At 36.0% G+C, this 24,994-nt stretch overlaps 1 protein-coding gene across 1 annotated transcript in view; it reads right to left on the reverse strand.

Annotated features, from left to right (window-relative positions):
• Positions 1–24,321, reverse strand: part of LOC115218034 (programmed cell death protein 7) — a 30,665-nt gene extending 6,344 nt beyond the window's left edge. The window contains exons 1-6 of the mRNA XM_029787784.2: positions 22,812–24,321; positions 20,189–20,332; positions 18,602–18,691; positions 3,178–3,309; positions 1,827–1,965; positions 796–908 (exon numbers count right to left, since the gene is read on the reverse strand). Coding sequence (XP_029643644.1) covers positions 796–908; positions 1,827–1,965; positions 3,178–3,309; positions 18,602–18,691; positions 20,189–20,332; positions 22,812–24,071 — 1,878 coding nt within the window. The 5' untranslated portion in view covers positions 24,072–24,321. The remainder of the gene's footprint in view (positions 1–795; positions 909–1,826; positions 1,966–3,177; positions 3,310–18,601; positions 18,692–20,188; positions 20,333–22,811) is intronic.
• Between the last annotated feature and the right edge of the window lie 673 nt (positions 24,322–24,994).

Below are 24,994 nucleotides of genomic sequence, written 5' to 3' on the forward strand. Positions count from 1 at the left end.
GATCAAAGGTCTCAGTCACTTATTATTTCCTCGGTAAGGCCCAATGTTTGAAGGGTGCTTTTTAAGGGCTACCAGCACAGGTGCCAGTTACATGACACAGGTATTGGCCATAACTACGATTTCACTTGGCTTGACAGGTCTTCTATGTATAATTTGATATACATTAATAAAGATAAGTTTAACACATTAAATTAACTTCATTAAAGCTGCCACTGAATTTAGGACATTTATATTACTTATGCAGTATTCTATATGTTTTAGCTAGAGTATAGTTGGGTCTCAAGGAGGTAGTATAAACTTAGCAATATTTGTTTTATAGTGAAAAGAAAATTTCCATTCAAATGGAACGATTTCTGTTCGAGTCTAGCCATTTTAAATTGTAGTGGAAATGCGACCTATGTTACAAATAGGCATATGAATATTGTATGAATTATATAATTGAAAAATTTCCATATTTTGTACATGCGAGTATATAGGCCTGTAGGCGCAATAGAAAGTGCTCGCAGAGGTTTCCTACCCCTGGGTTAGATAAATATGTATTATTATTGAAACATAATATAACTGAATGCCCTTCTGATTGCTAATTCATAATTGTTTTTCTAGAGGGGAATTATTTTTATTTTCCTCTTTCTGACTACCTAATCCTAAATTTAACATGAAATATTTTTGACTGACCAGTGATGTTCAGTATTTAACACAGGATCTGTATAAGGGACAACAAAAAAAAAAGCAAATGAAGGAAAATATTATAATACAAGGGTGTGTGGGTGAACTGGTGAATAATGATAGGTTTACCATAAGGGTACGCTGCTCTGCTTCATAGACATCCATCTGGTTATTCAGCATCCTTTGTAAGCCAGAGATGTCTTCCTCAAATTTCTTATCAGAATGGAATAATGTATATAAGCCTGAAGGAGAAAAACAAAAACATTAAGAAGAAAGAAATGAATCATATTTTCTTATGATTTAGGGGGATTAATTACACTTTTATAAAACGTTGGTGTAGTTGTTAATAATTGGTGTTAATAATTCATAATTGGTGGCAAGCTGGCAGAATCATTAACATGCCAGGCAAAATACTTTGTGGCATTTCATCCATCTTTACATTCTGAGTTCAAATTCTGCCACGATTGATTTTGCCTTGCCTCCTTGTGGGGTGATAAAATAAGTACCAGTTGAACACTGGGGTCAGTGTAAATCAGTTTACTCCCACAAACAGTGCTGGCCTTGTGCCAAAATTTGAAATCAAAATTATGAATATAGGTAAGGCATCAAACTGGCAGAATCATTAGCATGTAGGGAAAATGTATCTGTTCCAGTCTTTGCTTTCAGACAGCAATGTATGCAGCATCACTGTTGCTAAGCTTTGTTGACCCAAGAGCAGTAGCCTTTCCCTCAAGCAACAGTTGGCATGGAGAAGGAAAACTTGCATTCATGGACAACTGCTAAAGTTCCATGAAAATAAAAATAAATAAAAAACCCTAGCCTACCTCTGAAGATATAGAAGCAGGTAGATTAGATGATGAACCTTAACACTTAACTGTGCAATTAAATTTCGAAGTTATTCCAATAATAAGGTTAAATATCTATCAAAAAATAGAATTGGTATTTTCTTCAAGCTTTAAATGAACTTGACATATCTCAATGGAAAGTCGTTTCAAACATGACATTCTTCAAGAAATGGTAAAGGTAATGAGATTTTTTGAGTGGATACATCTGATTTATGCAGGAATCTAGGATATAAAAAACTACGAGGTTTCTTCCTTCCATCTCAAAATGGTCGAAAAAAAAAAAAAAAAAAGAAAGAAAAAAACATGCAAACACACCTTTCTTAGCAACATTCTCTTTGCGGATTTTCCTCAGTTTACTCAAGTTTCCAATCAGTTCCAGCATTTTGGCAACATCAGACTTCTTCTTACGAACTTCACCCAGGACTGAGTCAACAGCCACTTTCATTTCTTTCTCCTAAAAATACAAGTAAACCAGTTAGATCATTATCATCATCATCATCATTTAGCATCCGTTTTCCATGCTAGCATGGGTTGGACGGTCTAACTGGGGTCTGTGAAGCCGGAAGGCTTCATCAGGCCCAGTCAGATTTGGCAGTGTTTCTACAGCTGGATGCCCTTCCTAACGCCAACCACTCCGTGAGTGTAGTGGGTGCTTTGAATATTCCGAGAAATACTTCAGTTCTACATTCCCAGTATGAAAGAATCATTTTTGTTAAAACTTTTAATTAAAATCACTTTAATTAGTTAAAGAAAGGAAAAAGAGGCAATAGAGGCAATGGTCATATCCTTTTCAAGGCCTGCTAGTTAAATCAATATAAAGATTGTACAAAAAAGTACACAGACATAACAACATAGATGTAGAAGTGTTGTTATGAACTTAGTCACAGCTCTGGTATTACAGACATGTGATTAGAATGTCACAGGAAAGGCAAGCAAGATGGATTCTTCAAGCCAAGCCAACAGGTAGGACACAAGGCAGTTGACTAAGAATGAGATGGTTGGGTAATATCCATAGCTTCATTTGGTCACGCTTGGGAATCCAGTCAAGGAAGTCTAATATTTCTGATAGGAACCTGTGGAGGAGGTGCTTGGAGATTCTACCCCTACAACCCTCCCAGGAATAGTGGGAGAAGATGGAGATATATATATATATATATATATATATATATAAAGATAGATAAGGTTGGTCTATGGGATTATCCCACAGACACCGGCCTTATCTATTTTTATACTATACTGCTCTGGAGTGTACTTTCTTTTCAGATTTATGATTTATTAATGATATATATATATAATCACTCGTTATGTTTTTTATGCCTGTTTTTTTCATGTTCCTATAGGTAACATAAATATATTATTGAGGCACTGTTTTACAGCTGAATGTCCTTCTCGACACAAACCCATACCTATTTTCTAAGAGTATATATATATATATATACACATATTAGTCTTGTAATCAAGCAGTTAAAGGGAGAAAAATAGAGAAAGGGTAGGGGGACAGGATAGATTTCTGAATATGCATATTACTGTGTAAAGCTTATTAAACATGACAAATTGAAATAGAAAATTTATCCAACAAACTAAAAAAAAATTTTTTAAACAAAAACAAACCACCACAACCACAATCATCATCCTCATTGTCATCGTCATCATCATCATCCCTTACCTGTTTAATTTGCTGTTCTTTCTGAGATATGGAATCTCTCCAATCATCCAAGGTCCGATGCAGTTCCTTCCTGAAAGACATAGCCCTTTCTCGTTCTTCATATTTTTTTTTCCGTAAGCGTTTCAGCCTCGCCTGCAAATCATTCAGAGAAAACTCATTTCAAGCAGAAAGGAACATCATTAAAAATGAAAGCAGAGCAGAGTGCTTCTACACTATAGATAGATATGGTCACAATACAAAACAGAAGTGTAAATTATAACTATAAAATAGAATACAGGTAGATATAGCCACAGTATAAGTAGATCTGGCCATGACACAGGTAGGTATAATCATAAGACAAAATATGGTTACATTATACAGTAGAGGTAGGTAGGGTCATAATACTGAATATAAATAGTTATGGCCATAATGCAAAATACAGGTAGATTTGGCCACACTACAGTATATAGGTAGATAATATAGCTATATATAAGCAATAGTACAATACACGACGGCCATCAAACATATATCTAAAATATGGGCTACAATTGAACTGGGAACTATTCTATTTAAAAAGAAAAATCTTGTATTGCATGAGAAAAGTTGATATATAGGAATTCTAGTAATATTTGAAAACAATTCTGTAAAGTCAGCCATACTGTGATGAACTTTGTACAAGACTTACTGTTTCAATTTACACACCATGTGTTGTATGACTTTGATTTTCTTGAGTTTCTACTAACAGAAACTCCATCAGATAGCATCATTTGATATCCAGTTTTACACCATGTATTTTCTATCATTCCTGACTTGGTGAGGTTTTCTCCGTTGACAGTTTAATTATCATTATTATTATTACCTGGACTCAAATTACATTTGTACATCCATCACAAATAGATGCAGCTTCTTTTATGCTTTTATTTTTAAAGTCGTTTTTCCTTTTTCTCTCATTTTTTTCTCTTTCTCACCTTTTTGGTTCTTTAAGTCCTCTCCTTCAAACACTTATACATTGAAATCAATGGAGCGAACATCATTATTTTGGTCATCTTCAAACTTCTGCCAAGAAGTGCTATATCGTTTCATTGTTTATAAACTCTTTATCCATGAATAAAAATTAACAATTTCAGAATAGATCATCAATGGTGTAACATAGGTTGTGAAAGGTGTATGGACTCCACTAGATGGTCACCTCATAGACATGCATTTGATATAGTCAAAAGTATGTTATAATTAAGGAATGAAACAGCCGAAACCCATTTAGGCCACAGAAAATCCCTACATCCAGATACCCTTAATGTTCTCATCCTAGACAAGTATGGTAATATAAAACCCATTTCTTGTTCTTCCTTGTTCATTAACCTCTAAGCATTTAGATTACTCTGTGAAATGTAATGTTTATTTGCATTGTTTTGAATTAATCATGCATTATATCACAGCTTTGTGATTGTGTATTTTTAGAATGATATAAGGTAGGCATGAGAGGCTGGATCCTACCTTTTTGAACATAAAACAGGTAGGATATTTGGGATGGATATGGCCTGTCTAAATCCTAAAGGGTTAAAATTCAGTATTTACTGCAATGATTCCATCCCCCACCCTCATGGTTGTAGCTAGATCTAAACTCCTCAATGAAAAACACCAAGTGCTATGAAAAACCTTACAAATCTCACAGATAGAGCAGTTATTTTGTAACACAAATCTTCCCTCACTCCTCCTGGTGAAAATCTATGCTATGGAAAGCCCAGAGTAATGTTAAGATACTCTAGTATATAGTTCTTTTATGACAAACAAAATCATAATATCAGAAGCTGGATTACTGCTGAAACAACAGATTCAGTTATCAACAATGAAAGACAACTGGTTTTATTTGGGACTCTTTCAATCCACCAGTCTCAGAGAACCTGCAAAATCAATGGATAAAGCCAGATCAGAAATAAAAAAATCTGTACCTTCTTCATCATAACATATCTATTTCTAACACAGCTTACTTTGTCACTGATATGTTGAGCAATGGAAATATACTCTGGAGTTATTACCAATTGTCTTCTTTGGGTGAACATGGAACCAAAGATTTTCAGAGCAAGTATAAATGGAAGTTGTGATGTTCTTGTCTTTCCTAAAGGCATTAGTAACAGAAAGGAAGCAAAATGTAAAAGCCTTTTAAGATTCCAGAGGCTTTTAATGGCCAGTGTCTAGAGCTAGTTTTGTGAAAGTAAGCAGACAACAGATAAATTACCCACATGGATAGGGTAACAGTTTATTGTTTATTATTACAGTTAGCATGCTGAGAAAATTTGGGCATCTTCTACTATAGCTCCAGGCTGACTAAAGCCTTGTGAGTGAATTTGGAAGTTAGAAACTGAAAGAAGCTTGTCACATATGTAAATGTGCATGTTGTGTTTGTATATGTACATGTGAGTGTTTGTGTGTATTCTTGTCTTGACAATCACATGATGGTTGTAATAGAGTATCACCATCATCAAGTGGTGTTGTTCATTTCCAGTCTGGCCACGGGAAAATCATTTTGCTTTGGAAAAGGGATGGGTTGGTGACAGGAAAGGCATCCAACCATAGAATATCTGCCTCAGTGAATATATCTGACCCATACAAGCATGGAAAAGTAAATGTTAAATGATGATGATAAAGAGGTAATCAAGCACATATTCCTGAGAGCTAAATGAATCAAAATGTGAAGGATTAAGTGAAATTGTCTTGATATTCATGTAATAAGTTGTAACTGCAATGGATTTAAACATAACACCTAAAAAACAACTGAAAGACAAGTTGATTTCCAATCCTCTGTGAAAACATGTTTCGTCATAGAGAAATATTACCTAGTTTGGAAGCAGGTGGGGGTTGACAACAGGAAAGGCAACTCTATCCAACCCCATGTAAGCATGGAAAAAAAAATGGATGTTAAAATGATGATGACATGAGCCCCTTATCTCAGAGAGACTGTGAAGGTTATAGACACAGTCTATTTGTGTGTCCCCCCCCCAAAAAAAAAAATTGAAAAAAAAAAAAAAGAAGAAATAGCAGCTTAACATAAATTTCACTTCCACAATGCAAGTGAAGTGATTCCAATTGAGAACAGAAACCAGAACTTCAATTTCAGTAAGTGGAAAATATTCAACAATAAAATAGCAATGGGGAGGAAAAGTGGAACTGAAAGCCACACCCTCTGGTTAATGTTTAAATCAATAAATTTTCTCTATGCTCTCTCTTTTGAATACCTTAACCAGTTTCAGGCAGAACTTAATGTGCTTTCTCCAGGTAAAGATGAATCTGGAAAATTTTAGGAAGATGTGGACAGAGTAGGGAGTAAATGAGTGTCTAGATTTTTTCAAAGCTTTCCAATAAACAATTGGCAGAATGGGTCTAAAATGTTGCCTGGTTTAAAATCTGCAGCAGGTTTTGGAGTTCTTTTAGCAGAGTTCATTCTCTTGCATTCATTCACAACAGAATGCATGCAAAAGCACACACACAGAGTTTAAAAGGATAACAAGAAAGTAGACCAATGGTATTTCAATTATTTCATTACAATCATTTTGATTGTTAATAATCAATAATTAGTACATATTATATTGATAACCATTCACCTCATCAGATGAACATTGGGTATTTCAACATGCTAGCTGATGAGGTGGTTAATTACTGGTAGCACGGTACCACTGTATTGCGCAGACTCTCAGATGTTGTTATACACCACTGGTCACAATGTGCTTCCTCACATTGCTATAGCTTTTGAATGATGCCATCCCACTGGCTAAGGCAGACAGATCAACATTCCCTCTCAATGGAATACCAATTCGTCGCAGGGTTACTCATTTACTGCTGAGCATAGAGAAATGAAGTGTTTTGCTCAAGAACACAATGCACCTTTGATCTGGGAATTGAAACCACAATCCTGTGATCATGAATGCAACACCTTAACCACTGAGCTACATGTCCTCATTATCAATATAATATGTACTGATTAGTCATTATCAGCTGTTGAAACAACTGTAATGAAATAAAATTGAAATACCAACAGTTTGCTTTTTGGCCATTGACAATGGCTTAGCTGGCCGAAATTCCAAAGATACTGTCAAGAACATTCTTGTATAAGAATAATAAATTTGTACTCCACAAAAATATAAATTAACCCATCAGATTAATGCAAAATTGTTTTCATTATAAGTGAACATAAAAACAAACATTAGTGTGTGTGTGTGTGTGTGTGTGTGTGTGTGTGTGTGTTAGAAGGTTTGGAAGTGATGAACAGGTATTATATATTATAAAAAATAAGGTACACAGAAATTTGGATGGTTTTATATTCACAGATTTTTATTAATATGTCACATGTTTTTATAAATCAGATATTAGCGCTTGCATCTACTCTAGTAGAAGCTCCAGATTCTACTAGAGCAGATGTTCAGTTATAATGAAAACAATTTTACATTAATCTGATGGGTTACTTTATACTTTTGTGGAGTACAAATTTATTATTCCTATACATATTCTACTCTAGTAGAATCTCCAAATCTGAAGATTCTACTAGAGTAGATGCAAGGGCTAATATATGATTTATAAAAACACGTGACATATTAATAAAAATCTGTAAATGTACAACCATCCAGATTTCTGAGTACCTTATTTTTTCTAATATATATATACACACATATATATATATATATATGGCTATTGCCAGTGTCATTTAAATGGCACCCATGAAATCATAATTGTGGCCGTTGTCAGTAGCATGATCCTTAAATGTTGGGACTCATGGAGGTGAGGGATGAGGTTGTGAAGCATAATCTTCAAATGTCAGGCCTCACAGAGGCAATATAACCTTTGGCGATATGCTGGGTTTGAGAATACTTGTCAAGCCAAATGAAACCACAGTCATGGCCATTACTAGTGTCATGTAAATAACACCCATGAAATTGTAGTCATGGCCGTTGCTGGCAGTCAAGTAAATGGCACCCATGCCAGTGGCATGTAAAAAACACCCATTACACTTTTGGAGTAGTTGGCATTACGGTTAGGAGTTAAAAACCATGCCAAATCAGACTGGAACCTGCTGCAGCTCTCCAGCTTGCCAGTTCCAGTTAAACTGTCTAACCCATGCCAGCATGGAAAGTGGACATTAAATGATGATGATGTAGGAGAATGCAATGTAAGCATAGTATAGAGAATAAGGGTTAGTGCTCAGATTATTAAGAATTTTTTACTCCAACCTCTTCATCCAGGGCCGGCACCTCAGGCATTGAAAATTAGTTTTAAGAATGATCCTTGCCAAGCCGTTATGTAGATAGAAAGGCAGATAAACATGGCTAGGCTTAATCCGTATATCTATGTGAAATACAAGATACAAATTATGGAATAAAAAATACTCTTCTCCCAAGGAGGATCACCAAGCCTAGCTTAAACAAATTCATTGAAACTTATGTTGTTACACACACCTATGACATCATGCACAGCTGTTATGTATGAATTTGATTATGGCATAAGTCACTGATCTCCCAAATCAGCTTTCGAGATAAGACTGTTATGTAACACCTTTTGTTTTCTTTATTCTGTAATCTGCATTTTGTATTCCATGCGTATATACACATGTTAAGCATACCTGTGTTTATCTTCCTTTCTATCTGTGTGTGTGTGTGTGTGTGTGTGTTTGTGTGTGAGCTAAAGAAAGAAAGAAAACAGAAATATAAAACAGTGAAATACAAATAAATTACAGCTGAAACAAACAACATAAAAAAACCATATCATTATATGTTTCCACCTTGTTATTCATTGGTTGGTTTGATTGTACATCCAACCAATGAAAACCACTAACTGAAAGTTGAATCTTCATCGTAGCTTTAAAGGAAAAAAGAAATATTTTATTAATGAATTCAATTAATTTATTAGCTAAGAAGGAAATGTGATGCCCATAGGTGACTTATGCTTCAAAGAAGTTGAAAATATTCAGGCAAAGAAAAAAAAGTGTTACCATTAAACTTGGAATTATTATTGGTGGAATTTGAAGTTGTTTGGAATCAAATAGAATATTTGCTGTAGTGTCAAAATATATAGCTATTGTGACAAGATGATACCAACAATTGTTATAAGTGTTATAGCATTATATCAACACATGTTATATCTACATGATGAATACCAACATGTGTTATAAATGGGTGTTATAACAGTTCAATAATGACACATGCTATGACTATGTAATATTGATGTGCTATAACAAGACAGTACCGACACATGCACAACATGGTATCAAATATGCCATAACACAGTGATATTGACATGTTATAACAGTGATATTAACATGTGCCATAACAATATTGACACATAACAGTAAAATCAACATATACTATAAGCAGTGTAATATTGGTCATTGCACAACAATGTGATATCAACATTTACTACAACATAATTTTGGCTACTACACAACAATGTGATATCAATATGAACTATAACATGATATTGGCTAATGCACAATTACATAATATCGATATGAGCTATGACATGACATTAGCTCAATGCCATAACAGTGCAACATTGACATATGCTATAAGCTATAACAAACATCATAACAATGTGATATCAACACATGCAGTGACTGTAATATCATCAGATGTAATAGCAATTTATACTGACATGTGCTGTATCAACAAGCTCTGTAAACAATATTGATTTCAAATTTTGGCACAAGGTCAGCAATTTTAGGAGAAGGAGTTAAGTCAATTACATTGACCCTCTGAGTTCAACTGGTAGTTATTTTATTGATCCCAAAAGGATGAATCGAAAAGTCAACCTTGGTGGAATTTGAACTCAGAACATAATGATGAATGAAATGCTGTGAAGCATTTTACCTGGCATGCAAATGATTCAGCCAGCTTGCCACCTTAGTTCTGTAAACAATATTAACAAGAAGAAATAACAGGATATCAACTATAATAACAAGCTATCAAAAAGAAACATACTGCTAATGCTATATAACATGACATCAAGGTACACCCCATCAATATGATAATATAATGTTGCTATCACACATCTTTAAGTGTACGATAACAATAACCTATCAATACATGTTATAAACATGATATCCACTTATATTGCAGAAATACAAAAAGGCACTGATAGGGATGGTCACTAAAAACACATAATTGCTTGAACTTACAATGAAAAGAAAAGAAAAAATGTCACTCCCTGACACACAAATATTGTGCATTAATGTAAAGGATATTCAAAGTAAAAGGATATATGAGTTTCGAAGCCCATTCTTTGATCAACTTTGATATATTAGCCAGAGCTTTAATATAATTTTTGTTTTAAACAAAGGATATATATGTTTTGTTTTATCTGATTTTTTTTAAAGAGGCACAAGGCTGAAACAGGCAAGTGGAGTAACTGCCTAGATTGGTCAGTCAAAATGGAATATAGACTTCCTAAAGGTACACCATGTATATTTCCAATAGGTCACACCAGGGAAGCTTGAGCCATACATACTGCAACCAAATAGGAATTCAGTTAAAGTTTCAGATATGACAGACAATATAGATTCTTTTTAAATAAATAATATATACGTATGTATTTATATAACCTTGCAAACCAATCCCCTATCCAGCCGTTTTTCTACTCACCTTGTGTCTTGAGGGACCACATAGACACCTCATTGCCATGATCTATCTCTTTGCAGCTCCTACTGATCATTTCATTCTTCTTTTTCTCTCCCTCTCCAACTAAATGTGTGTAACCATGCAGATCCTCTTCAAGAACCTGCTCTGAACCACCCAACTTCTTTCATACTTCTCATATCCTAGCATGAAGATGACTCCACTCTCTCAGGGTTTGTAGTCATGTGAGCTGCATGGCAACCTTACTGGTGCTGGTGGCATGATTAGAAGCACCCAGTACATGCTGTAAAGTGGCTTGCATTAGGAAGCGCATCCAGCCATAGAAACCATGTCAAAGCAGACACAGGAGCATGATGCAGTTCTTGGACACAATGGATCCTGTGAAATCACCCAACCCATGCCAACATAGAATATGGATGTTAAATGATGATGAGGAGGAGGATATGTGTGTGTGTAAAAAATGGTTAACAGATTTATTTTTTTACATTGTTGTTTATAATTTTAATTCTATTTAATTATTAAAATAATGCCTTAACTCTTTCTGGAAATGGTTTTCCCTCACTTTTCAACAATAAAATATATTATATTAAAATATTGAAATCTTTTGAAGAAGGCTCATACCCAATTTCTTTGCAGAAAATGGAGGAACCAATTAAATCAATGCAAATATATTTTGGATATGTAATTTTTATAGACATTGAAGAATATGGAACTCTTTTAGCAAAGTGTCCAATAGAGTATTTGGTCATTTTTTACAAAAGCTAAAACATCAAAACAGAACTGGTAAATTAAATATTTCACATAAAACACACTCTTACACATCAACATGACATCGTTTTCAAACACCAAATATGAAAAGATGGCTCTTTTCACCTTCCAACACCTTAACTGATGTTGGAATGTTCTTTTGGGTGGAGGGATCTTTGTCTCTCTAGCTTGCTCGATATATATTCAAATGCCACACCAAGCACCTATTTCTCTATCACTTCTGCTTTATTACATTAAATAGTTCAAGTATTGCTATGTAGTTAAGAGGCTTGCCTCCTAACCATGTTTCAGATTCAATCCCACTATGTGGCACCTTGGACAAATGTCTTCTACTACAGCCCCAGGCTGGCCAAAGACTTATGGGTGGATTTGGTAGCAAAAGCTATAAGAAGCCAGTCATAATATATGTGTGAGTATGTGTGTGTTAGTGTCTCCTTGTTTTAACAATGTGTAATAATTGTAGATGAATGTCACTATCAGACAAATGTTGTCATTTGTTTTGTGACATGTTCAGAAAAATTACCATTCTTGGAAACAGGTGGGGGTTGACAATGGTCATAGAAAATTGCCTCAACAAATTCCTTCAGATCCATGCAAACATGAGAAAGTGAACATTATAAAAAATGATGATGATGATAGACTGATATTAGATACTCCTAAACAGCCATTTTTATTTTTGTAATACTCCATTCATGTTTCCTTTAATCCTTTTATTACCATATTTCCATTCAAATACTCTGCCTTTGTTTAAATTAATTTTGAAACTAATAAAGAATTTAGTAAAATAACTGTCATTATTACACTGGTGTTTCAAACTGATTAAAATAAAATTCTGATGGAAAGTTTTAATTTAGACCACTTTAAAACAGGAAGCTTGTATCATGGAACCAGGAGTGATATCAGGCAAGTTAGCATCAAAAGGATTAATAACTTATTTCTTTTCATTGGCACTTGAGCCTCGTGCTAGTAGGGTGCTAAGAGCACATCCAAGCGTGATTGTTGCCAGAGCGGCTAACTGGCTTCTGTGCCGGTGGCACATAAAAGGCACCATTCGAGTGTGATCGTTACCAGCATTGCCTTACTGTCACCTGTGTTGGTGGTATGTGTAAAAAGATTCAAGCGAGGTCGTTGCCAGTACTGCCTGACTGGCCCCCATGCCAGTGGCACGTAAAAGCACCCACTACACTCTTGGAGTGGTTGGCATTAGGAAGGGCATCCAGCTGTAGAAACTCTGCCAGATCAAGATTGGAGTCTGGTGCAGCCATCTAGTTTGCCAGTCCTCAGTCAAATCGTGCTAGCATGGAAAGTGGACTTTAAATGATGATGATGATGATGATGATTTTACTCATGGTATTCCAACCTTTCATTTTCCTTTTTTCATCCATTCATCATCATTATCCTTTAACCCTTTAGAATTCAGATTATTCTGTCGAGTATAATGTTTATTTATTCACGTTGTTTTGACTTAATCTCACATTTATCTTTGAGATATCGATGATGTGGTTGTCTATTTTTAAAATGATACTGCAAGGTAGGTGTGAGAGGCCAGATCTGGCCAGTTTGAACATAAAACAAGTACAATATTTTGGCTGGGTATGATTGGTTTAAACACTAAAGGGTCAAGGTCTATTTTTCCATGCTGGTATGGGTTGGATGGTTTAACAGGAGCTGGCCTGCTGAAGAGCTGCCTCGGTTCCATGTCTGCTTTGGCATGGTTTTTACATCTGGATGCCCTTCCTAATGCCATTAAGGGTCTAACTATCCAAGTTGAATTCTCATTAATAGGATCATACGTTTTGTGCCTATGATTTTTGTTTCATTCAGTTCTGATCTCAAGTCATTATCAAACAGCCCCAGATTGGTTCATATATGTATATGATATGTATATACAAGAAAAAGAGTTTCAATGATAATCAGAAATCAATCTAATTCAAATGTAATTATCTAAAGAAGAGGGCAACAGTTTAGAAAATTTTACCATATTTTCCTTGCAAATTACTTGGTGACCCTGCCAGTGTTGGTGCCATGTAAAAAGCATCCAGTCCACACTGTAAAGTGGTTGGTGTTTGGAAGGGCATCCAGCTGTAAATTCTATGCCAAAACTGACTTTACCTGTGCTGGTACCACATAAAAAGCACTCAGTCCACTAAGTGGGGTAGTTGGTGTTAGGAAGGGCATCCAGCTGTAAAAGCATGCCTAAACAGACACTGAAGCCTGGTGCAGTCTTTTGCTTAGCCAGCTCCTGTTAAATCATCCAACCCATGCCAGCATGGAAAGCAGTTGCTAAATGATGATGATGATGACAAGTCAACATTGTATATAGTGTAAGCATAAACATTCAAACATTGTCACCGTCTTTCCAAATCCTGACGCATTTCACATGGAATTTTTGGTCCTCTGGAGTCATCTTGGTGTTTTAGTTGACTACCTTTGGGGCTGAAAAATTCAACTTGTATGCTGGAAAATATGGCAACTTATTAATCCAGCCACTGTCTTTCTTAATTTTTGTTATTTAGTCAGTTATTTTTTTTATCATCTATTTATTTCATCAATCTGTATATATTCTACCTGTATTTCTACTGTTTCTTTTAAGCAGCTATCATTATGTTATTTCCACTAGTTTCACCCTCAGATAGAAATTATGTCTGCAACACCATCAAGATAATATCTTGGTTACCTAGGTCCACAAGTTGATCAGCTTCTACAAAACCCAACTTACATTCAAGAAACAGCCTCTTCATAAAAGCCACTTATTAAAACACCAACTATGTTCAGTGGTACTTTAACTTCAGCAAATTCTTAGGTTTTCCTGTGTTAATTACAATTACAAATGAACCACAAGGTTGGAAGGTGAAAGTTTTTCTCCAACAAACATCATCGTCACAAGATCAAACTTGTGATTTATGCCGTTTAGAGTAGGTTTTTACTTAATACTCCATAAACAAGACTCAAAAATATATTTGTTTCAAGTCTACCAGGTTTTCAAAACAAGTATCACTTTAGTATTTATGATACAATAATTAGTAGCTGTACTTGCATAGCTACTAACTGTAGCTATGCAAATAAAAAATATGCATAGTGTACCACTGCATTACTTAATTAATCATCATCATTTAATGTCTGCTTTCCATGCTGGCATGGGTTGGATGGTTTGACCGAGGACTGGCAAGCCAAAAGGTTGCACCAGGTTCCAGTCTGATCTACCAAAGATTCTATAGCTGGATGCCCTGCCTAATGCCAACCACACCAATAGTATAGTGGGTGCTTATTACATGCCACCAGCATGAGGGCTAGTCAGGCAACACTGGTAACAACCAGACATGAATGGTGTTTTTCACATGCCACCAGCACAGGACCAGTCAAGTGGCACTGGTATTGATCACATTCGTATGGTGCATTTTATGTGCCTCCAGAACAGGAGCCAGTCTGGTGGGACTGGCATTGACCACACTAATATGGTGCTTTTTACATGTCAGCTGGCACAGGTACCAGTTTGGCGGTACTGGCATCGGCCACGACAATGATTTCACTTGACTCAACAGGTCTTCTCAAGCACAGTATATTGCCCAACGATTGAAGAGTACTTTTAAATGGGGCGGTTATGCGACACTCGCATAGACCACAGTTAGGGTCTCACTTGGCTTGCCAGGTCTTCTCAAGCACAGCATATCTCCAATGGTCTCAGTTGATTGTTATTGCCTCAAAGGTCATGCTTCACCACCTCATCCCAGGTCTTCCTGGGTCTACCTCTTCCACAGGTTCCCACAACCGTCAGGGTGTGACATTTTTTTCATACAGCTATCCTCATCCATTCACAATACAATAACCTTCTCTGTATCATTCCAATCTTGTTGAAGATGATGTATGATCGTTCATCTTTTGCCAAAAGACCTGCACAAATTATTTGTTTTAGAGAGATCAAATGTATGTGCTATATATTAGCTCATCCCCTCCATTAAATCTATGTTGCCTGAACAGGTGCATGGTGTACCACATACCAGGTGTTGAAGTGATCATAGAGCAACTTGAGATGAAGTGTTTTGCTCAAGAACACAATGCACCATCTGGTCTAAGAATAAAAACCATGATCACATGATCATGAGTGCAAACCCTAGGCCATCACACTGGCACGAGGACACAAATGTGTAGAGGAGGAGTATATACTGTTGATAGAATGACCCCTATTTTACTGGTACTTGCTTAGACGAACCTTTTGGCAGGGTGGGAACAAAAATCAGTCACCAACCCTACAAGTTTTGGACACTTGATGTAAGGAGGATTAAATTTGAATATGGTAGGAAATTATCCCAGTATGCTTACATTTTGCCACTCCAACACCCTAACAATAGTGATAATGATGGGGGGGGGTTCTTGTAGCAGAAAGTCAGAAGAATTGTTGTAAACTAATCACAGTACATGTCTTATTTTCCATCACCCAAGTGGAATGAAGAATAAATGTGACTCGAGTGAAATTGGAACTCTGAACATAATGAACCATGACTAAATACTATAAACCATTTAGCCCAGTATCTTAAAGTCAATAACATCCCTACCCTTAACTACCATCATAGACATAAGGCCACATAGTTTTGAGAGATGGTATAAATGATAAAACTCCCCCTTCCATTTCCTCAACTGATTACTCAAGGTAAATTTAAAATACTACCACCCACCAAGCAAGCAAAAGAGCTAAACTAAGATCATAAAGAGACATAACTCAATGCTACAATGCTGTGTACAACTTCCTTCCAATTTTGAAATTCAGAGCACCATTTATAATAATGGTTTCTAAACTTAGCACACGGCCAGAAATTTTTGAAAGGAAGAGTTAGTTGATTAAAGTGATCCCACCAATACTTGAGTGGTATTTTTATTTCATCATCCAAATGGATGAAAGGCAAAGATGACCAGGGTGGTATTTGAACTCAGATCATAAAAAGCCAGAAGAAATACTGCCTAGCATTTTGTCTAATACCCTAATGCTTCTGCCAATCCATTGCCACCTTATTTAATAAAAACGATGAGGATGATGATGATGGTGACATTGGTAGTGGTGGTTGGGGAGGGTAATTTTAATTTTATTCCAAATATTTGGGAAGTCAAAGCTGAGAACTTGCCACATAATGAGATACCAATAAGAAACATAATCGGTGTCCTATTGATCATGATATCTACTTATATAATAATAATAATAATAATAATAATAATCCTTTCTACTGTAGGCACAAGGCCTAAAATTTGGGGGGAGGGGATAAGTCGATCACATTGACCCCAGTGTTTCACTAGTACTTATTTAATTGACCCCCAAAAGGATGAATGACAAAGTCAAACTTGACAGAATTTGAACTCAGAATGTAGCAGCAGATGAAATACTGCCACCTCACCGCCTTAATAATAATAATAGTAGTAGTAGTAGTAGTAATGGTTTCAAATTTTGCTACAAGGTGAGCAATTTCAGGAGAGGGGCAAGTCAATTACATTGACCCCTATGCTCAAATGGTACTTATTTTATTGCCCTTGAAAGGATGAGCGATAAAGTCAATCCCAGTAGCAGTTGAACTCAGAATGAACTGCCACAAGTAGTTTCGTCCGGCATGCTAATGACTCTGCCAGCTCACCACTTTAGTAGTAGTAGTAGTTTATAGCTTTAGCAAGGTGACAAATTTGGGAGGCAGGAAGGTCAGTGAAATTATCCCCAATACGTGACTGGTAATCTATTTTATTGACTCTGGAATGACAAAAGGTCAAGTCAGCCACAGCTAATAACGATGAAGATGGTAATATAAACAGTAATCATTATGATGATTTTTGTGGAATCTGTTTGCAACATAACTTCTGGTTTGGCTCACTGCTCCCTCACCTCTCTTCCTCCTATTGTATGTATGTATGTACGCACACACACACACTTATATATTTTTTGACACAGTTATTAACCTACCACTCTTAAAAATAAAATTCCATCAAAATGGAAAGAACAATTATGAATCTTTGTTTTTCAAATTTCTCTTAAGAAAACTTATAAATAAATATTCATTTTTCTCCGTTAAATTTTAATAAGTTACTTTCCTCACAATAAGAAATGCTATGTATCTATCTATTTGCTTATCTTCCTATCACTGTTTTTACCTCAATCTCTCACTCAATACACAAGTAACCTAGATGACTCACAGGCAATGTCCACTTCAGTTTCCTGCATTCAATCATTTCAGAATGTTGTTGAATGATTATTTGCTTACAACCATTTTAAAATTCATTTTATTATTAAACAGTTTGTCATGAATGAAGAATGAGTAGTTTCACAAAGTGTAAGCAAGTGATACAACAAGAGGATTCCATCACTTTTTATCTTGAGCTCTCACTGAATACACTCTCTGTCTCTCTCTAACTCTCTTGCCATATGTATGTCTGATTCTGTGTGCATGTTTATTTTCTCTTAAAAGAAGTAATTCATTGCAGAATGGAACAAAAAAATTATGAATCTCTTAACTTATGAATAAATATTTGTTTTTCTCTTACTGAATTTTAATAACTATATTGTCAGGAATTCATCAGAGGTAAAAATTCTTGCTGGTCAGTGTAAATTTACTCTACCAAGGGGATCCCACCAGCATCCTAATTATGAAAATATAAAATTTTCTAAAATTATAGTATATATACAGACACTGGCTGTCAAAATTTTCTATCTGCGGTTTGTTGTATAGAATGCTGCATGTAGAAAAATAGTTAAAAACTAATATGTATTTTGATCTATCAAATGTTTCTTTTATTTCAATACTGTTTTATGTTCCTTTGTTTAATCCTTTGTGGAATATATATATACCTGTATTTCCTTGAAAGAAAGAATTACTTATTCCAGGTATAACATAAGGGGTCATGCACTAGTAGTAATAATATCTCAAGAAATGTTTTAGGCAACTCTGAATTTTAACATTGTTGCTAATGAAACTGGAAATATCCCCCATAAGAAACAGGGCATTAACAGATGAAATGTCAGAGTGATGTCTGCCTTGGCAGACATCTTGGTCACATAGATCAGTTAGTAAAACAATCAATAAACTTACCCTTTTCTTTAGTCTTGCTTTCACCTTCTTTTCCAGTTCTTCAATCAGATTTTTATCAGTGATTTTCCGACGTAAATCTTCCAATGTCTCCTACAAAAAATACGTTTTTCAGGAATATATAAGTAATACAATTTTTTTGCTTTTGTCTTTATATTGGTTGGTTGGTTTATCACAGTCAACACCTCACTTGCAATGTCTCAATATTTTGGCATCAAAATAAAAATCAACCCTAACCCTAGTACTCAAGTGGTACCATATTTTATAGACACTGAAAGAATGAAAGGCAAAGCTGACCAACTCCCCACCCCATATAGCGATGATAAAGTGTTGTAAGCAAGATGACAAAGGGAAATGCAGTAACAAGTGAGTTTTAGAATTAACCCAAGAAAAACCTGCAGACTTGAGTGTGGATTATGAAAGGATCAGATCATTATGAAAGGATCAGATCTTGGAAAATGAAGCAACCAAAACGATTAGGGATATCTGCAAAGGACAATCTTCTGGAGACATATAAACTAATGCAACTGTGAGGAAGGATAGACTAAGTATCAAACTTTCATGATACCCTTAAAGCCAGGAACTTTTCAGTACCCCCTCATACATCATTCTTGCACATGTTCAGTCCACTGCCGGATGAAGGCCTCCACCAACCATGATCTACTGTTTTCCTCATGCATGTTTGGATGCCAAAGAATTTAACAAAGTCTTCATTCCAACTTCTGCATGGTCTTCCTTTCATTCTCTTTTCTAGACATGGTGTCCACTCTGTCAATTTGCTGTTCCACCTATTATGCTTTCTTCTAAACACATCCCATGAAAAACCATTTCAGGATTATTATTCTCCGTATAATATCTGTTAAACCTGTTACCACCCTTATCCTGTTATTTCTCCACTTTTGTTATTCCATGGATCTTACTATATTTTCAATGCTCTTCTTGATAGTCCATGTTTTTGATGCATATGTAATGATAGGCAACACACACTGGTACACAAAATCACACCATGAGCAGTAACTCTTGCCCATGCGTCTTCAAACCTACCGAGAACTCTACATATTCTTATTTACCCAACTGACAATAAACAGTTTCCACTCCAAGATCACAATTGTTACTCTCCATTCAACTTTGATTAAGCAGGCCCTGCCATCATTTTTTTTTTTGTATACAGTAATCCCTTGACTATCGCGGGTGTTATGTTCCAAAACCTTCCACAGAAATAATTAAAATCTAAAAAAATATAAATACCTATCGACTGCAGATATCTGGATATACTGAGGACTCCACAATATAAATTTACATACATCAGCCAGAAAAATCAGCGATGTATTGAGTGTGCGATATGGTGAGAGATTACTATATCTATGTTTACATTATCTTGTGTCCTTATTTTTTTATCTCAACACTAGGGTGTGATTTGAGAAATTTAGCTTCTATATCTAGCAGGTCAAATAACTGCATAGAACATCCAAATGAAAAAAACAATTTTGCTGATAGGAATCATCTGACCAACATTAACATAATAAAAAATTAATATGTAAAACAAAAACAGTGAAAAGATGTGTCATGCATAAAATATGAATATGTTACCTTTGTTGCTTCGATTTTTCTAATTTCAGCCAACCATTCCTCTTCAGTGGCAGTTTCATGAATATTCTCTAGGGTTTTCTTTAATTTATGAAGTTGTCCAGCAGTCAGCAGCATTTGACGGACAAGATTCTGTGATTCCCAGATCTGAATAACAAATTTGAATTTAAAAACTGATATATTACACCAGATATTCTTTGAATCAATGATCCAATAAAGTTTTATTATCATAAGGTAGGTGGACAAAGATGATTATCACCATCACCCGCATTATTAACTGGGGACATTGAGGTATGGAATTAGTTGATGAAATTGTGCTTCTCTGCACACTTTGGGCTACTATCAATTTTACACATTCACATGAAATATGATATGTACATGCTGAGACCTAGCCATTGTCAATCTTACACTAGTGTGAAAGGATCAGTTATAGTCCTGATTGTTAGAGTTATTTCAAAAGTAGTCATATTTAACCAGGGAATGATAACAGCCTGGAGTACCACATCCCAAAATCACTAGGATGTCCATGATATTTAAATTTAAAAAGAAAGCAATCTTCATTAACAAAGCTGTTATATGCTTTCATCCTAACAAGTCAGTCAGAGTATGTGTTTGAAACAAGAAAGGAACTACTAAATCCAAGCAATGCAATAACTTATTAATATAATTAGCCTCAAAATTTCAGAGACAACACTTTTATACTCTCTTCTTAAATAACAGGCAGGACTATCATAATCATCTTTCAGCATCTATGGCAAGATCTGACAGGTCCAAAACTGCATTGTGTTCCATGCTTTGGCATGGTTTCTACAGCCCTTCGAAACACCATCCACTTTACAGTACACACTGTATTGTGATTTTTATTATTTGCAATACTAGCACTAATGAAGTTTGCAAGACTAAATCCCCTTCAACTGAGGGGAGCTATAACAGTGATGAAGGTGAGAAATTAAAGAATGAAAGAAGGGAAAAGACAAAACATGTTTCTTGCCTTAGAAGGCTGAGTGGAATTTGATAGCAACTGTATGGAAGGCTGTCTTTACATTGACACTACTTGGGCAGTGGTGGTATTGTTTATGTTCTGAATGAACAAAAAATCTGACAGCTCAGAGGTCTGATGTGTGAGGATGTGGAATACATGAAAACAAGTAAAGGTTGACATCAGGAGAGACATCTGACCATGAAATTTCATCCAAATTATGTCAGCATAGAAAAAGTGGACTTAAAAATGATGACCACTCTCAGACACAGTGCAAAGGGCCAGAAACATTAGCGACTATGCCCTTCACCATAACTGATCTCTTATCAAATCCTCTTACATTGACACAAGCCATCGCTCTTCTCCTCAGATTTCATATTTGATCCATTAATATAACTGATCGCTGTTTTACTTATTGTGTCAGTAAAATAATCTACCAATCAATATCACTCTATAACTATTGATCTATTATAGATTATTCTGTTGCCATATTCATCTAATACTTTACAATTAAGCATATTTACAAGAACTAAAATGAAGAAACTGTAGGTTTGCCAAGTGAAAAATCCAAACCTGATTACTTAATCACTTTCCCCAAGAGTTACAATATTTTCACCTGCAATACCCACACCGATTTCTCACAATAAAATATACATGAAACTGAACTCAGTAGTGGAAGTTTATGAAACGCATCTCAAATTTACAATGGTGTAGCTGCTTATAATGGTAAGCTGTTTTACTCATTGGTACTAAATGGACTAAGCTGTTGAGTATTAAATGTCTGTCTTGGACACAACATGGTGCCTAGATTTGAACCACAAAGTATTTATAATCACCTGTGCAACACATTTACTCAAGGCTCAGACTTTAACTCAGTACATTATAAACACTGCCTTAAAACTGAAACTTATAAGAGGAATGCATTACAAATAGCATAAAAGTAAAATGGGTATATTCAAATCCATCCGTGTTCTCTACTCACTATTCTTGGAGAGTCCTCAGGCACCTCCTTGACTTATCAACTGTCATTAGACCACTGAGACCATGGATATTATTAAACCATCTCATTCTCGGTCTATTCCTGGGTCTCCTACCAATTGGCTCAGCTTGAATCCATCTTGTAATTCTTTCCTGAGGCATTCTAGTCAGTATTACTATAGGTTTGTGCCCCTCAGTTTTATCATTTTAGAAAAAAAATAAAATGGCAGAGGAGTGTAATTTCGGATACAACTTCACCACCAACACCATCAGTGTGACTACCAGTTTTCTATATTGCAAGCAATTTTCACTTTATCTATTTAATTATGCCGATTTATGTTTGAAATATCAACATTACATAATCTACACTCTTGAAAGCATATTTCTTGTATGCTGTTTGGTCACCAAGCAGCTTTGGTCACGCTGACCTATGATCAGAGATATTCCAGTTGTGACCATCTCATCTTTTTGTACATCAGCAACTACACTGTCAGATGTAGATTGTCATTTCAAATTATACAAGAGACAGAAGACACTTTGGATAATGTCTTCCTCGATACACTATGCCTGAAACAAAGACATGAGTCAAATACATTCATTCGTTCGTCTGTCTGTTCAATCTGGAGCTAAACAATAAAATGATAAGAAAATCTTCCAATTTGAACATACCGTTATGGTTGAAGGTTTCTTTGCAGGCCGGTCCTGGATTTTCGTGGAAAACTTTTGCTTAATCCATTCTTTGTCTTGTTGTCTTTGGAGTTGTAAGGCATCATCGATTTGGGAATATTCAGAATCTACAGAACTGTCAGGTTTTTGTGGGATCCTGTTCCCATAAACTGGCGTCAGAGGAGGTGGAACACTGAAGTTTGATGTCGCTAAAGTCACATCAGACAGTCCACTGTTTGATGGAGTGTTAAAATTATTATCCCCGTGTAATTGATTCGTATTTAAGGTGTCGGCCAGAGGAGGGGGCGGGGGAGAAATAAAACTGGGACCGAGAGGGGGAGGAGGGGGAACAGAAGTGGCATTGGATGGGATGCTAGAAACAATGGAATTAGAACTGTCGGTTCCTAGATACATCGGTGCAGAACAAGGTTTCAAGTACTGTGGAGGCAGTGGTGATGGACCAGCAGAGGATGGGGCAGATGAAGTATGGGGTATCACCGGTGGTAGTGGTAGGGGTGGCAGAGGCGGCAGGGAAGGTGGGGGACACGATGTGTCGAGGCCGGGGAAAGGGGGCAGGTTGAAGTTGGCCGGATACTCTGGTGTTGCAACGTTCTTCTGTTGGGGAATGTAATTCACTCCCGAGTAGAATCCAGCTTGGTCCCTGATGGGTGGTGGCAGCGGTGGTTGAGGACGAGTCGGTGGTGGCTGTGACGGTAACCTTGTCGTCACTTGTTGATGCATGTGTAATGGCGGTGGGCGTGGCGGCGGTGGTGGTGGTGGTAAGTTAGTGTTAGGAAACTGTTCTGGTCTGAAACCGCTTCTGCTGTATTTCGGCGGGTAGTTGTTGTCATTAGTGATTGGTGGAAGAGAGTTCGAATGTAACATGTTCCTCGTGTTATTGTTGTTGTTGTTAGTATTACTAGACCTTGGATGATCAGAATAATTATACGGTGGCAAAGCTCCTTCAGTTCGGCCGTAAGGTGGGGGGTAGTTTTTGGAGTCATGATCTTTATAATAATTTCCCTCATCAGGATGGTTATATCTGGTACCCCGGTGCTGTTGTTCGCTAGGGGGAAAGTTGCGGAACGTACGTTGGCTCTCGCCGTAGGGTCTGGAAGAGAAGTTGTCATTATTTGTGTCATATGGTTGATGTTGTTGTGATGGAGGTAGTGGTGATGGAGGTAGTGGTCTACTCTGTTGGCCACGTTGGTGATGCTGATGATAATATGTATCATCACTGTAAGCCGATGATGACGGATTCATTATAAAACACACTGTCAATGCTCACAGCTTCCACGAGTTTATATTTGGATGAACAAAATATCACAAACAACAGCTTATTTTCTATTATAGTTATTTTCTCCTCTTCTTTAAATTACATCAAATGAAAAAGGGAAGAAAGAAATTTAGAAGAAAGTTAATGGAGAAACAAACCAGAGTAAGACGCCATGATAGATAACACGAGATTTGATCGAGACTTCAGTATTAAATCTCGTTGTACCACAATAAACATTGACAGTTGCTGTAGCAACTGACCAGAGTTGTGTGTGGATAAAGACTCGATTAACGGGCACAAGTACAGATTGGTGCCACAGACTTCCGTTTTGTCATAACTTTCTGATAATTGCATATTATTTAAGGAAATTTTGCAGAAATATGTTTTCGATGATGTAGATTGCAATTATATTGATGAAATTTACAAAAAAAGGACTTGCGAAAGAGTTTTTGATCGTTTTTCTCCTTCCTCCCCCAGCTGCTTTGACTTTAGGATAACTAATTTCTGTAATTTTACCTGTTTTCACCTTTTTTTCTTTTTCAGGCTTATATGTTTCAAACATTAACATTACATAATTAACACTCTCTGTAAAGTATTTCTGAAAATCGTCTCTTAAAAACACGCATTTCAAAATGTTATAAGGAAATAAAATTAGGTGAGGAATAATTCAAAACACCTTAAACATTTTGGTAATCTGTCAGTATATGGTGTTTGAAAAATAAATAAAAATTAAAGAGGAAATAATTAGGTTCTCATACCTAAATAATGGTATGTCCACTCACGAAGTGATTGTGCATCAGAACTTTGTAGATCCGACAAATAACGACGCCCTTACGCAAAATGTGGAGAATATATGGGTGCGGGTAAAAAGAAAATTACGACGTCAAATAATTTATTCGTTTCATATTTA

This window comes from Octopus sinensis, linkage group LG12, assembly GCF_006345805.1.
Source record: "Octopus sinensis linkage group LG12, ASM634580v1, whole genome shotgun sequence".
NCBI classification, from domain to species: domain Eukaryota; kingdom Metazoa; phylum Mollusca; class Cephalopoda; order Octopoda; family Octopodidae; genus Octopus; species Octopus sinensis.